Here is a 15340-nt window from a genome sequence, read left to right as displayed (position 1 = left end):
TGTAATAGTATGCAAAAGTGATAACCTGGTCGTAACCAAGAAGTCGAAAAACGCCCCTCCCCTAGTTCCTTGGAGCTGCCATGTCCTCATGGGTACACCCAATCTATAATGGTTAAAATCCAAAGTCGACCAATGAATCCATTTTATAAAGGTTCGCAAAATGTTTTTCACGAGATATTAAAAATAAAAAACTTCTTAGATTTATTTGATAAACCATAAACGTGCCAATTTATTTGTTAGTTGGCTTAGTTTTAATATATTTAATAGACGTTAACATTTTTTACTGAATAGATTAGAAAATTATTCAAATCAAAATTACTTACTATTTTAAAAATAATTAAATCATTGCAGGTATAAAACAGTGAACACAAACATTTGTAATTATTTGTCTCTCTTTTCACAAAACAGACAAACCGGCAAGAGAAGATATTTAACAGACATAAGGCTTGTTATCTAAGTTGCTTCGGTCTCAATTCTAACCAAACTAAAAAAAAAAAAGATACTTTCACTACACGATTTATACCTTTAATGCTTGGCTTCTTGATAATTTCACTGTCATCGAAACTCTCGTAAAAACAATCATGAGCGTCTATCTATCTATCTATCTATCTATCTATCTATATATATATATATGAAATGTTAGGTATTTTACATACAGTTTTAAACAAAACTGATTGTATATCTGCTTTTAAACAAAATCAGATATAAGAGGACACCAGCTAAAATTAGTTTTCTTAATAACTTTAATAACTCATATCACTTAGTCTAATTATAGAATATTTAGCTCTCGAAACCTTTATCAGGGTTTTTATCAGTAAAGATAAGTTCGTGTACTGAGTTGCCAGATTTTTCCTCCCAGAAAATGTGGTTTTTCATGAGCCAAATAAGCCAGAAGAGCACATGGAGTTAACAGGCATCATATACTAGCAGCACAGCTCTAACTGTTTGGGTCGAACTACAAACAACTAGCAAGAGGAAATAAGGTCATGGGCATGTTTGGCACGTTACTGACAAGCTGTTTGACCGATCTATGTGCACAAGAAAAAACTGCAGTATTCAGAAGTAAACTGTTATCTTTTCCAATCCACCTAACTCGAATTCACTTATGGAATTCGAACTCAGGTCTGTCGTTTATTGTAGGCATGATTATATGAATATTATCGAAAATATATCCAGAGTAGATTCTGGAATTATTCTTTTCCTTCGCTCATTTCCTCTACCTTACTCTTACGTTCAGAGGCGATCAATAAATCTGTTAAATAAATACTCATATCACATTGGCTTGAATCGAATGGCAGTGGTATAAGAGTCTTCCAGATCTCCGATAGAGTTCGAGTAAGGAAATATACGGAATTAATAGAATCCCCACAGAGCGTTCTCAAGGATGACGCAGCATTTGAATTTCGGTTGGTAAGGCTTGGGTTCGAATCTCCCCCAAGTAAACAAGAAACTTGTATGAGGTCTTTTCGACTTAATGTGAGTTAGCTGTGGAGGATGGTATGGTTTTCCTGCTAGAAACTGATTTTTTACTCCAAAAAATAAACAAACTTAGGAGAGAAAGACATGACAAATAACAGAAATAAATATAATTGTTTCATGCTTAGCTGTATTTTTTTCCCCAGCCAATCCCATGAATTTCACAAATATAACATGACTCAATTTTGGTATAAAAGAATCCCATTTTCTTTGAAATATTCGAATAATCTAATGTAAAGAGTAAGTATCAATTTTCGAATCATACTTGCTCTTTACATTAACTGAATCTTAGTCAATCAGAAATCCTTCTCTACAAAAAAACGTGGCACTTCTTTCGAAACATGTTGAAGTCTCTAATAAGCAGGTAGCGGTGTCACACTGGCACAAACACCTTCGCCACTGGATTAGGCCCATGCCCCCCCCCCCACACACACACACCTAAAAATACTCCAAGTGTAAATATCATATACGCTATGCACTCAGTCAACTATGCCAGAGAACTCTTGTTTAATTGTTTGATCAATACTGGAGAGGAAAAAGAGAAAATTCTAGAACAAGACCAAATACATTGCATCTAATTATAAGAATAGGCTATTTCGTAATTTATTATGTTTATACACAAATGTCAGGAGCATTAGAAACAAAGGGATTGAGTTTGTTGCTTTATTGAATACGATGTGGCTTAAGATTGTTGGCATTAGTGAAACCTGGCTATCAGAATCAGATATGGTAAGTGGGATCGAGTGTAACGGACATACTATTTTTAGGAATGACAGAAGAGATAGGAGAGGAGGAGGAGTGCTACTAATGATATCAGATAACTTAAGTCCAGTTAGGGTAGAAATACAAGAAAACAATGATGGTAACAATGTCCCATGTAGCGATGAGTTTGAGTCTATTTGGTGTGAAGTGGAGGTTAACAGAATGAAATATATGGTGGGGTGTTGCTACAGACCTGGCAGCTCAGTTGTAGGGGACGACGAAATGCATCGCTAATTTAGCCTTATGGGTACCAAGCGAATGATCATTATGGGTTTCTCTTCATTATGAAGAGAAATCTCATGATCATAAAGAACAGGAATTTATTGAATTGTTGCGGGATAACTTTCTCAAGCAGCATGTGAAAGAAGAAACTCGAGGTCAAAGAGTGTTGGATTTGCTCATAGCGTCAGAAGGGATCTCTGTCAAGAATACAGCTATTTTACCACCAATTGGTGACAGTGATCATGCTGTTCTTTCTTGGGAAGTATCTACTTGTATTGAAACTCCGATTAAATCAGGCTACATGCTGAATTACAAAGCTGGAAATTATGATCAACTTAGAAGAATATTATCTTTGATCCCATGGTATCAGTTACTGAATGGTAAAAATGTCAGCAATGCATGGGAATCTTTGAAAAAGTGCTTGAATAAGGCGGTATCTGAATGTATCTCTAGTGTTCGAAGAGTAAATAGGTTGGGTGTGAAATGGATGTGCAACCTTATTAAGCTAGAAATCCACAAGAAGAAGATGATGTGGAAAGAGTATCGTGAGAATAAGAGCGAGAGGAGTTACGAAATATATAAAACTCAGGTCAGAAAAGTAACGAGTATTGTGAGAAAAGCTAAAACGGAGTATGAAAAGAAATTGGCCATGCAAGCTAAAGGCAATTCAAAACAATTTTATCGTTATGCCGCAAGCAAAAGAAAGAATGAATGTGGAAGAATAACTTTATTGAATGCAGATGGTACGCGAATATCGGAAGCTAAGGAGATTGTTCAGTTAATGAGTGCTTACTTTGCTAAGATATATCAACCAGGTGTATGTAGTATGGTGCACAGTGCTACTGCTACGTTGGATGAAGAGATAAAACTCAGGCCAGAAAAGTAACGAGTATTGTGAGAAAAGCTAAAACGGAGTATGAAAAGAAATTGGCCATGCAAGCTAAAGGCAATCCAAAACAATTTTATCGTTATGCCGCAAGCAAAAGAAAGAATGAATGTGGAAGAATAACTTTATTGAATGCAGATGGTACACGAGTGTCGGAAGCTAAGGAGATTGTTCAGTTAATGAGTGCTTACTTTGCTAAGATATATCAACCAGGTGTATGTAGTATGGTGCACAGTGCTACTGCTACGTTGGATGAAGAGTTAGAGGTTCATGAAAATGAGGTTGAAGAGCTTTTGCATAACCTTGATAAAACTTTGTCAATAGGGACAAATGGAATATCTGCCCGTTTGTTAAAGGAATGTTCAGCTGAATTGGCTAGGCCTTTCACACATTTATATAACTTGAGTCTCAGCTCAGGAATGATACCAAAGGAATGGAAGGAATGTAATATAGTTCCATTGCACAAGGGTGGTGTAAAAACTGATGTGTCTGACTACCGACCTATTAGTATTTCTGGTGTGGTAGTGAAGATTTTAGAGAAGTTAGCAAGAACTCGCATACAGAAATGGGTAGACAATAATTCTATACTCTGCAGGGAACAGCATGGGTTTACTAAAGAAAGGTCATGTTTTAACAATTTGCTCATATTTTATAACAATGTTACGGCCGAGTTGGATAAAGGAAATGGATACACGATGATAATGTTGGATTTTTCTAAGGCAGTTGATAGGATACCACACGATAGACTGTTGAGTAAACTGGAGAATATGGGATTGGAACATAATCTATTGACTTGGATCAGGGGATGGTTAACAGACAGATATCAAAAAGTGGTATACAGTGGGTGTGAATCTGCCAGATTTAAGGTAACCAGTGGTGTACTTCAGAGTTCAGTCCTTGGGCCATTATTGTTCAATCTATACATTAATGACTTCAAGCAGGGTCTATCATCAGATTTGCAATTGTTTGCTGATGATGCGAAGATAGGTAGGGCAATCAGGGATGCTACTGATATTCAGCAATTACAAAATGATTTGAATAGACTGGAATTCTGGGCAAACGAAAATGGTTATCAGTTTAATGTTAGTAAGTGTAAAGTTATGCACTTTGGCGTGATTAGAGATCCAGCGGCATATTATATTAGCGAGGTTATGCTACAAGAAACTGAAGAGGCAAGGGATCTTGGTGTATTGGTGGGTAAGAATTTAAAGTTCAAAGGTCACATAGCAAAAGTTGCAAATACAACTCAGAGGACAATTTCTATGCAAGCGAACCTTCACATGTAAGGATAAGGAAGTAATTTTACCTCTTTATAAGGCTTTGATAAGACCACACTTGGATTACTGTGCGCAGATTTGGCCTCCCGGGTTTCAAGGGGATAAAGAAGCTGTGGAAAGGGTGCAAAGAAGAGTTACGAAGATTATATCCGGATGATGGGATTTAGATTATGAGGACAGACTGCGAGTATGTGGATTGCAGACTCTGGTTAACAGGAGAAAGAGGGGTGATATGATAGCGGTCTATAAACTTTTGAATGGGTGTATAGCATTTCAAATGATGAAATTTTTTGTTATATGGAAGGCTGGGAGAGAACACGGGGGCATCCATGGAAGTCAAGGTCGTTCTCAGTCAAGAAAGGGGTAAGAACTAGGTTTTTCTCTCAAAGAGCAGTGAGTGAGTGGAATAATTTGCCCTTAGGGGGTAGTGAGTGCATGTAGTGTAAATGAATTTAAGGGAAGGTATGATAGCTGGGTTGGGTAATTTACAGCCTCCCTCGATGAGTCCTTGACTCCCTGGAGGTCTCAGATAATAATAATAATAATAATAATAATAATAATAATAATATGGATACTGATCCGAGGGAAACCCTTCACTTTTTATACATTTATATGGAAAAATGGGCAATTCAAAGAAACACTTTCGCAACTATTTGCCTTCAGCTGTACAGTTTAGAAGCTCCGAATTTGTTCTGTTAAATAAATAAAATAAATGGAAAAAATTTGAATAGAAAAGTAGACAACGAATATATTGCGATGCTTTAAACATAACCGAATATTTTTTGCAAAAATCAAAACTATTGGCATTATTTTACTATGCTATCGATTTTTTATATTCAGAACTTGAATCATCGTGGTAAAGTGTCCTTATTCATCTTTAAGTATATTTCGTTCCGGTACATAAGTTATTCATATATGATCTGCGGTTATTTATAAAAAGTTAACTTCCTTTAAAAAATATGGTCATGTTGAAAGGGAATTTGTGATACAAGATGGTTAGTCAAGTCACGGTATTTAAACTTAAAAATGAGTATGTAGATTGTAAATGGTATTTACTTTCATTCATGTCCCTAGTCAAAAATATATTACTAAACCAGAAGGAAACTTTGATGAATACGAAATAGCTTTATTAATATTTTATGGAATAAACTGTCGAAGTAGATAAATTCAATAGTAAGTAACTGCAGAAAATTGCATATTTAAATATTCAAAAAGAAAATTATTTACTGTGTGCTGGACACTGTAATTTTGCATGTAAAATGTCTTTCGGCTATTGAAAATGAGGTTATCATAATACATCATACCGAATTTTGTGGTGAAAATTTTAGGAGCAAAAATAGGAGGAAAATCAATAACTAGATTACAGAAAGCGAAATAATAGTAAGAAATAAAAAAAAATTAACGCAGAATTGGTTTTGTGATTTCTAGAACATAAGCTATAAGATTTTAGAACGTATTAAAGGATATAATAAGTATATGTCATACAGAATATCTTGAGTATATTTTTCTTGGATAATATCTCTATAAGGCAAAAAGAAATTAACAAAACTAATATTGACGATAACCTAGAGAAAAAGAAAGAACACCTTTTCTAAGTTTAGTGAAAGTCGACAGAAACATTTAGCTAACATTTGCAGATGAACAGCACAACGCTACAGTCATTTAATGGCTGCTGAGAATTTTTTACACTTTTGCTACCAAAGTCTCCAGAGGAAACTCCTTGTTGCTGAAGAGATGGATTATTTGCGAACTTCGTTCTTTTCCCTGTAAAGCTCAAATTAAATGTTGTATCCCTCCCCTTCTCTCTCTAACACACACACACACACACACACACACACACACACACACACACACACACACACACACACACACACACACACACACACACACACACACACACACACACACACACAAAGTGGCTCTTCTCTGATTTCCAACTCGCTCTCTTCAAGACACTAGACCCATTTGCAAAGTTCACTTTAATTTGAAAATGCTGATAAGGATCCGAGTTAACCTACGAATAACAAGCTGTTCTGTGACATCTTCATTATCACAGTCACTTAATAATCTAGATCCGTTTTGACTTACTAACTACGATTTTATTTATTGCCATGTCACATTACACTATACAGCAAATATTATGCGTACCTCCCTTCCGTTTTTCTTAAATAGAAATCAAGAACGTGCAGAATTGTAGTGTCCTATTACTAACATAAAACATCCTAGACTTTCCGAACTCCTGATTGATTATTTCCACATCGAACTTCCGAGATTTTCATACTACTGATATTAATTTCCTGGTTCCTCTATATTTTTTGACTGAGATGGCAACTCAACGTTTCCATTGGCTGAGAATGTTGTCTACAGTTGATTTGGGATGATACAGTGTTTCTTTTTATAATATAGCGAGCAACATTATATTGATGTGACATTCTCGCCATCTCTGTATTTCCGGAAAATTCATGTAAATCACATGAGTAAACTGAGGTATTACTACCAAGAAAATTATCGTCGAATATTTACGGTATAATAAACAGTCGTCTTAGTTTTAATACTAACATTAAATTTTAGTATTGATTGCTGATTGCTTCTGTACAGTATACATGTTCTTGTCTTGTGATAAATCTGCGAATCATTTCTAACGAATATCGCTGTAGCCAATCTAAATAATTGCGTATTTATGTTCACCAGATACATACAATTGAAATTATTTTCGTGACGAGTCTCTGACAAGCAAATGAATAAAGTAAAATGTAACAAAACGCCCCGAAAATATGAATAATTATTTATGCTAAACAGTATAAATGTAACTGATATTACACCATTTCACATTTACGAAATATTTCTCGATTCACGTCGCTTAACTTAATTATCTCTAAGTGGACAGAGAGATTTACAGATCTAGCAGCGTTTCAACTTTTAGTGCTCCGAATAATCGTTTAATAAATGCTAAAAAATGTACATACAATTTCTCACAGTGAAATCTTTATTGATATCGTAATTCATTAATACGCTAACGTCGTGTGTGACTACAAAAAAACGTAAGATATCATTTAACATATTAATCACTATATTAAACAACAAAGAATATCTCGATAAATAACGCATTTTATTCATCTCAATTTAACTGTTATTTTACCGGAATAACATTTTTTGTTTTTTTGAGTTGATTCATGTTTTCTATCTTCTGGAAACAATTTAAGAAAGCTTGATTATAATTTTCTTTCAAGATCAAATCAATATTATTTTGATCTGTTGTCGCGGGGCCCTAAGCGGCGTGGGGCCCTTAGGCCAGTGCCTGCTCTGCCTATTTGGTAATCCGGCACTGTCTCTAATAAAAACCAAACAGCTCGAAACAGCTGTCAGGCCAGTGAAACATTAACGCACTTATAAAACCGAATATATGGGCTGAGTAGCCCATGCATGCCTTTTAAGTAGAGCAAACCAAAGTAACTACATTGCCGAAAGTTATATTCTCATAAGCGTTTAAGAAAAATTTTGAATCTGGGTATAAAATTAAAATAGATATATAATATTCTTTATAAAAATAACGTACTTTTGCCAGAATGAAGTCTTTTAGGCTCTTTATTTTAGTAATAAATATATATATATATATATATATTCCCAGCGATAGGTTGATCTTACTAAGGGCTAGTTGCTTTGATAGTAATCGCGCAGGATACAAGAAGCACAGGTTTGGATACTTGCTACATGGACTTGGTTGAGTGAAAACTTGGTGTGAAGATACAGAGTTGCTTTCTTAATGTTATTATAGAAACGAATTTCGACAATGTCATTTGGTCTGAAGTACCTTGTTCAAATCCTTTCTAGGACGCGAAGAACCTTTATCAGGGCTTTCCGACTGAAAGTGAGTTAGCCGGTGTCATAACGAAGTGGGAGGGTTTCCCTCCTGGAAACTGGGGTTTTTCATCGTGCAAAATAGGCAAACAGGTCATTAGAACACACACACACACAATTAACATATACTGGTGTCATAACCTGAGTTGCTTCGGCTGTAAATCCAAATCAGCCAACGTATAGAAAAGAAATCAAAACCGATGCTAATAACTGATTGTTCCTGGCAATGAGGCCACGAGAACGGATGTATGTCGTTTAGAGAAGATCTACTATCTGGATAATCTTGCTTAGAGATTACGGAAAGCGCTCTGTAGTTGGAAAAAACCTGCATTTGAATCTCGGCATGATGTAAGAAATGTTTATATGGATTTCTTCAACTATAGGTCAGTTTAGCTAGTCTCATATGAAGGTAAGTTCCTCCTCCTCTTCCCACTCCTTTGCAATGCAGTCATACTGACAATTAACAGGCAAAAATACATTTAATAAGTGAAGCAGCCAGCGGTAGTGAATCCTAAAACTCATCATCGGAGGTAGAAAGTGCTACTATTAATAATAATAATTACAAATTTAATAAATATCACTGAACTGAAAATAATTACTATTAATCTTACCGAGAAGTTGTTCTTTATAGCTTAAATTACTACAAAATGGAAATCAAAATTGATGCCAAAGATCGGTGACGATTTAAATTTTGCCGATAACGAGATTTAAAAAGAATTCTTTGAAAGCATTCATTCTAGACATCGCAATCCATAAATATACTTGAAAAATAGTTTTTATCATTAGTGACTAATGATGTCGCTTAAAATTTATTTAATGATGACTCGGTAAAAAGCAACTGAATGAATATTAAAAGCTGGCACACAATTGAAAAGATTAATGGACCACTAAATAGGATGCGTTCTTAAGTTTCTTAATGATCTAACGTTTAACTTAATTTATTACCAAGACCTATTTGATCGTGCTGATAAACGCTTCATCAAGGAACAAAATCGCAATCTTCGGTACGATACTTGACAGCACGTGCGGCAAAATACTACTTCCCCTGCATCATAATTTTTTTAAACTTAATTAAGTCAGCTTTAAACCAATTCCAATTACTTCCCAACGTCGGAAACCAAGTTTTGATTATCTGTTAATTGTGAAGGCTTTGCCTTTAAAAGAATTTACAGGAAAGCTACAGTAAAAACAGATTGTTGCAGTTAATGAAATGCATTCAATATCTGATGGTATAAGTTCTAATGATAATAAGGTCAAAGATCATTTTCTGTAATGAGCGGAAGCATTAATTAATTGAGTGTATACAGTTTCTTTTTCAAGAATTTAAGGATTTAATAATACCGATTTTACTTTCTTAATATAGTTTAATATACTGTTTCCTCCCCTTTAATTTCATGAACTGATGCTTTCAGTGTACCTTTTGCATGGAAGTACTTGAGTAGGCAGTTCTTTAGAACAGATGAGAGATCAAACTTTACTAGTCAGAACAGATAATATAGTTCAGCCTTGTTTTTTTTTTAATTTATTTTAATTAAGGGGATATTAAATCCCATATTGTTTTAAAACCGAAATATCCCCTTAATTTAAATAATGTTTATATCGCCGAAATGAAGCTATTGGCTCTTTATATTTAAGTAACTTAATGGTTGCACCTTTTTGACAACTCGTATAGCAGAGTATATAAGTTCTTTTCGCTATACCCTTTGGTATTAATTTGGTCTAGCTACTCACTGATGAAGCCTCAATAAAGGCTGAAACCGGTGAGATTGCAAATATGAGTTCGCTCTCTTAAGGTTTTTGCCTTAAGGGAGCAATTTGAGTCTCCGGGGAAAGTGTTTTTCGGCACGGCCCGGTGAGGGGCTTTGTCGGTGAATGCTTTTCTTCGGAATATGAGCGGTTCTGCTCGGTGGTGGTGGTGGTGGTGGTGGGTGGAAGGCCATCACTGAGTGGAGCCAACGCTGAGATGGACGGTCTTTCGCCCACAATTGAGTGGCCCTAGGGATCGTCCGAATTTTTAGAGACGGCTTTACTTATTCATAAGGCTGAAACCGGTCTGGGTAGTGACCTTCCACCATAATGTAATAACAGCATACATTTCCTAGGAAATGTGTTTTTACATTATGGAAAATACCAAGAATAGCGATCATAACTTTACCACCTTTGCTGCGAGTTGCCCAAGATTGTACTACGTACTAGGACAACTTGCATTAGCTCACGCTAGTAATCGTCGATACTTTTATAGTTTACTATATTCGGCATGAAACTCTCTGATTCCGATCTTTGAGTTTCTTATTCGGTTTTAAAACAATGTGGGATTTAATATCCCCTTAATTTAAATAATGTTTATATCGCCGAAATGCAACCTATTGGCTCTTTATATTTAAATAGTATTCTAGATGTAAAATCATAAAAGGAGAAATCTGTATTTTGGGTTAATAGTTTAATTACAGTTTTATACATCTGAACTCCAGTTTTGAAGCACGTCTAAACTCCTGTCTGATTATGGGAAGAAAAATGTTTTCATATATAGTCAAACAAGATAATAAAATATCATGTTTGACTATAACGGGTATGTCATGAAGATTATGTTTGGGTAGTAATAATGGGTTTTATCTGCATCTACCAGGCAGAATTATTTATTATGTAAATTACATTCTTTATTTATTTATTTTTTAGTTATACTTCATTTCTGGCTAAAATCTCTTAACTGGAGTTAAACGTATCATTTTTACCTAATGTATCCCCTCCAAAATTCCAATTTCACCTAAAGCAAAGATACGAAAAAGGAACTAAATAAACCGCAAGCTGCAAAAAGGTTATTTTTTCTTTTTTGAATGTCAATCCTACACACGAGGTCACAAATCCTCTAACACAAGAGTGATATGTGCTGGTGAATGGTTAAGAAAAAATGAAAATGATCAAATTCCTAGAAAAGAGCGACTATAGGAGTCTCGCCGAAACTTTTCATGCTTGTATCCAAGAATGGGTAATGGTAGTTAAGGGATACAGTGGAGTAAGCGTGGTGAAATTCATACTTGTAATGACGATTGATTGATTTGCTTAGATGATCTTCTTATTTTCGAGAGAACTAAGATAAAGGTAAAGAAAACTGAAGTAAAGAATGATAAATTAATAGCTACTTCGTCTTTTTTTATATTTTATTCACATTTTTTTTGGGGGGGGGGCACAGGCTATATATCGGTAGGTTCAGAGAAATAGGATATCTACACAGACGATATAGGAGAAGTGTTAATTCTCGATCGTTTTCAGTACTTTGGAAGAATACCATCTGGACCAAACATTTGTTATCTGATGTTTTTCTGGCGGCGAATGATGAGAGCAGGCATTAAGTGAGCTGTTCTTATTATGATGAGAAGTGATTCCTTAGCCAACTTTATCTCTTAAAACATAAAGACAGCAAATGAATGCAACAAAGTTTAAACCACACATTTAAGTACATAATAAGAAAGAGATCTTAAGTTTTCCATTTTCTAACACAAAACACCAGGTATGACGAATGTACATGCACTGTCCTCTTTATGGAAAGAATGTAAAATAGGGGTCGGAAACGTGCAACTCTTTGAATACGTGATTGCGGCTCTGTAACTTTTAGCCTACACACGCGCAGTCACGCACGTCAGTTTAGTTTGCCTGCCCTTACTGGACATGTATACGAGTCCAATATATGTGTGTATATATTGGACTCGTATACATGTCCAGTAAGTAAATATATATTCGTATATATTTGAAAATAGTTGCGTTTGAACTTTTCTCAATTTTTGGCTCGACGTATTTCTGCGAGCAACTCGCATTAATTCGTATCTAAATTGCTGTTTGTTACGTTTTTTTAGTATTAGTAAACAATATTTCAAAATATAGATTTTATTGTGTAAAACGTTTTCCCACTCTATTGTATTTCTTAAAAACTCCTCCTCCCCTCCCAGCTTGAACTGAAGCGCTGCTCTTCGGATTTTTTTTTAATTATATCAAAAATGTTCTTCACTCGAAAAAGGTTGCCGATCCCTGATGAAAAGTATAATAAGTGGAATTTAGAATAATGAAGGCTTTAGAAGGAAATAATTATCTAATTTTAAATTTATGTAAGTGATAGTGAACATTATGTTTGCTTTCAGGCCCTTCGTGAACTGAATGTGAAAGCGTTTTTTTTTTCCTTTTTACATGGATTTTTGTTTTTGTTTTGTTGTTCTCTGTGTTTCTTTATTGTGTTATGTTGTATTGTGGATATTTTCGGAGACTGTGTTATCGACCTTCTATTATGTGTGTGTGTGTGATGAATGAGCATGCGTACAACCAGGAAAAATCAAACTGCACCGGCTAGTCGGCATTTTCTTCATTATTATTTTTTTATTCGTATTATGAATAGTATATGCATGGAATGTCAGGATTCATCGATGGGTGCCACACACTATATTACATTAAATCCGTCCAACTCCACCCCTCAAACGTACTTTTGTTTGTTAATTCTCCCGTGAACACACATTTCTCCGGCGAGTTTGTCTGTTTTGAAGAAGGAATGCTTTAAAGTGAAGAATCTTGAGTACCAGAACTCGGAAGTCTTCCCTCTCCTAATTGCGACCCCCTTAGATCATGCGACCATAATACAAATCGTGGTACGCAAAAATTCAGATTTCGTGGTACCAAATCAGAATAAATACCGCAGCGCATGAATGCGCCGAATCAAAACTATGAATTACTGCGTAATTCATTGGTTTTGACCAATCCTATTAATCAATACTTAATAATTACTATAATTTTAAACTGCTGCAGACTTTCAATAAAGTTATTTAATTTATTAATATTCATTTATGTATTTATTTTTATCATTTATTTTTCCCAGGTGGGAAAAGAGAAGCCCTATTCTTCGCCAGCAGAGGCTAAAATGGTTCCGTGGAAGGCATTCCCCATGTGTCCATCTAAAACAAAGACGAAATGTGGGGAAAATGAAATAAACTGGCTAACTAACCTAACAGTGACGACTTTCATGTGTTGTGATAACATATTTTATATTGGGCTGACTGAAAACAGGATGTTCCCTTACAACTAATAATTCCATATGTTATTTGGACAATATCATCACAATGAGTGGGTCTTGCATTCACAGTTTCCTACATCCTAACACTGCTGCAGTTCACTTAACTCATTAATAGGAATATTTAGTGCAAATCCAGACTGCTTTGTGTGTTTTAACCAAACAATTCGAAATTCATATAGAAATTCTGTAAATTACAATAAAACTCGAATGAAAAAAAAAAGATTGGCTTTTTTTTTTAAAAGTTTATCTACTATCAGAATAAAAAAAAGTTTATCTACTATCAGAATAAAAGTTGTGAGAATAAAGAACAAAAGCGTGCATGATTGAATTGTCGATGTTTCTTGTTTAATTTTCTGGAAAAGAAAAATTGAAAAGTAGGCCTCACAGAACAAGTGCATTACTCTAAACAGAACACGATTATTTTTTAAAGATTACACGATTACAGTTTAAAGCCTAAAATAATTCAAAATGTAATATTTATTATAACTATATCAGAAAGACTAACCATGTAAATAAATGAGAGGATATATATCATAAGTAGCGTACAATCCTCTTCATCTTATTGACTAAATAATCAAAACATATTTTACAGATATCGCTGATTTGACTTTCTAGTAATATCGAACAAAACCTTCTATACTGAACAAATTTTTTACTGAATAAAATACCACTGTGTTACAAAAAGCTTAATTTGTTTCATCAGGGACACTATTTTAATTAACATAATTCTTCTTTGGCACGTTTCTAAATTATATTGATTAGTTTATATGCACTTCATATTAAACTTACAAGGAATATATCTCCATATTTAAGCATCATAATTGTTAACGTATACAAAAATATAATGACATAATACTAATCATAACAAAATTAGCATGTGAATTAATTGATATTTTTCATATTCAGTTCATTTCAAAATTTACTTCATTAAAATCTTCTTATTAGTATCTCAAAACATATCTATTTTTAGATACTAATATTGAATAGGATCTTTTTGTAGAAACGGAGATACCCTAATGTTAAGGCCAATAAACCTGATAATTTTAAAATCACTAAAGTTACTTAAATATATAAAGAGCCAATAGGCTTCATTTCGGCGATATAAACATTATTTAAATTAAGGGGATATTAAATCCCACATTGTTTTAAAACCGAATAAGAAACTCAAAGATTGGAATCAGAGAGTTTCATGCCGAATATAGTATAATAAACTATTAAAGTATCGGCGATTACTAGCGTGAGCTAATGCAAGTAGTCCAAGTTCGTAGTACAAACTCGGGCAACTCGCAGCAAAGGTTCGAGTTTGTACTACGAACTTGGACTACTTGCATTAGCTCACGCTAGTAATCGCCGATACTTTAATAGTTTATTATACTATATTCGGCATGAAACTCTCTGATTCCAATCTTTGAGTTTCTTATTCGGTTTTAAAACAATGTGGGATTTAATATCCCCTTAATTAAAAAAAATCACTAATTAAAGTTTATTTCTAAAAGATATATTTGCTGATAAATGAAATAATGGATTCAAATATTAATGACATGAAACTGACATACCTAGATATTCTTGAAAGGAAAGAGGATAGCCATTTTAAAGTATCTACAACTTTAATTACTTAAAAGGATTTTTAGTCCAGTATTTAGGTGTACGAAAACAGTATAAGAATGAAAATAAGGAGAAAAAAAACGAAGAAATGCGTGAAGGGTTAAATTTAAACAAATTAGAAACAGAATACAGAATAGCAAAAGTTCTTTTCACTGAAACTCAGATTTTTCATCCAGCATATAGATAAATCGGCCAGAGAAC

The 15340-nt window shown here is 34.3% G+C and overlaps 1 protein-coding gene across 1 annotated transcript in view; it reads left to right on the top strand.

The window, feature by feature from the left end:
- The window catches only part of LOC150105649 (uncharacterized), a 31275-nt gene extending 17552 nt beyond the window's left edge, over nt 1-13723 (top strand). Inside the window, exon 3 of the mRNA XM_090394971.1 lies at nt 13340-13723. Coding sequence (XP_090251097.1) covers nt 13340-13380 — 41 coding nt within the window. The 3' untranslated portion in view covers nt 13381-13723. The remainder of the gene's footprint in view (nt 1-13339) is intronic.
- Nucleotides 13724-15340: the final 1617 nt, after the last annotated feature.

The sequence above is a fragment of the Typopeltis vanoorti genome, chromosome 6 (assembly GCF_054136105.1).
Source record: "Typopeltis vanoorti isolate ZY-2024b chromosome 6, IOZ_Tvanoo_1.0, whole genome shotgun sequence".
Taxonomy (NCBI): domain Eukaryota; kingdom Metazoa; phylum Arthropoda; class Arachnida; order Uropygi; family Thelyphonidae; genus Typopeltis; species Typopeltis vanoorti.
The sequence above is the reverse complement of the archived record's forward strand: the minus strand, read 5'-3'. Positions and strand labels throughout refer to the sequence as shown.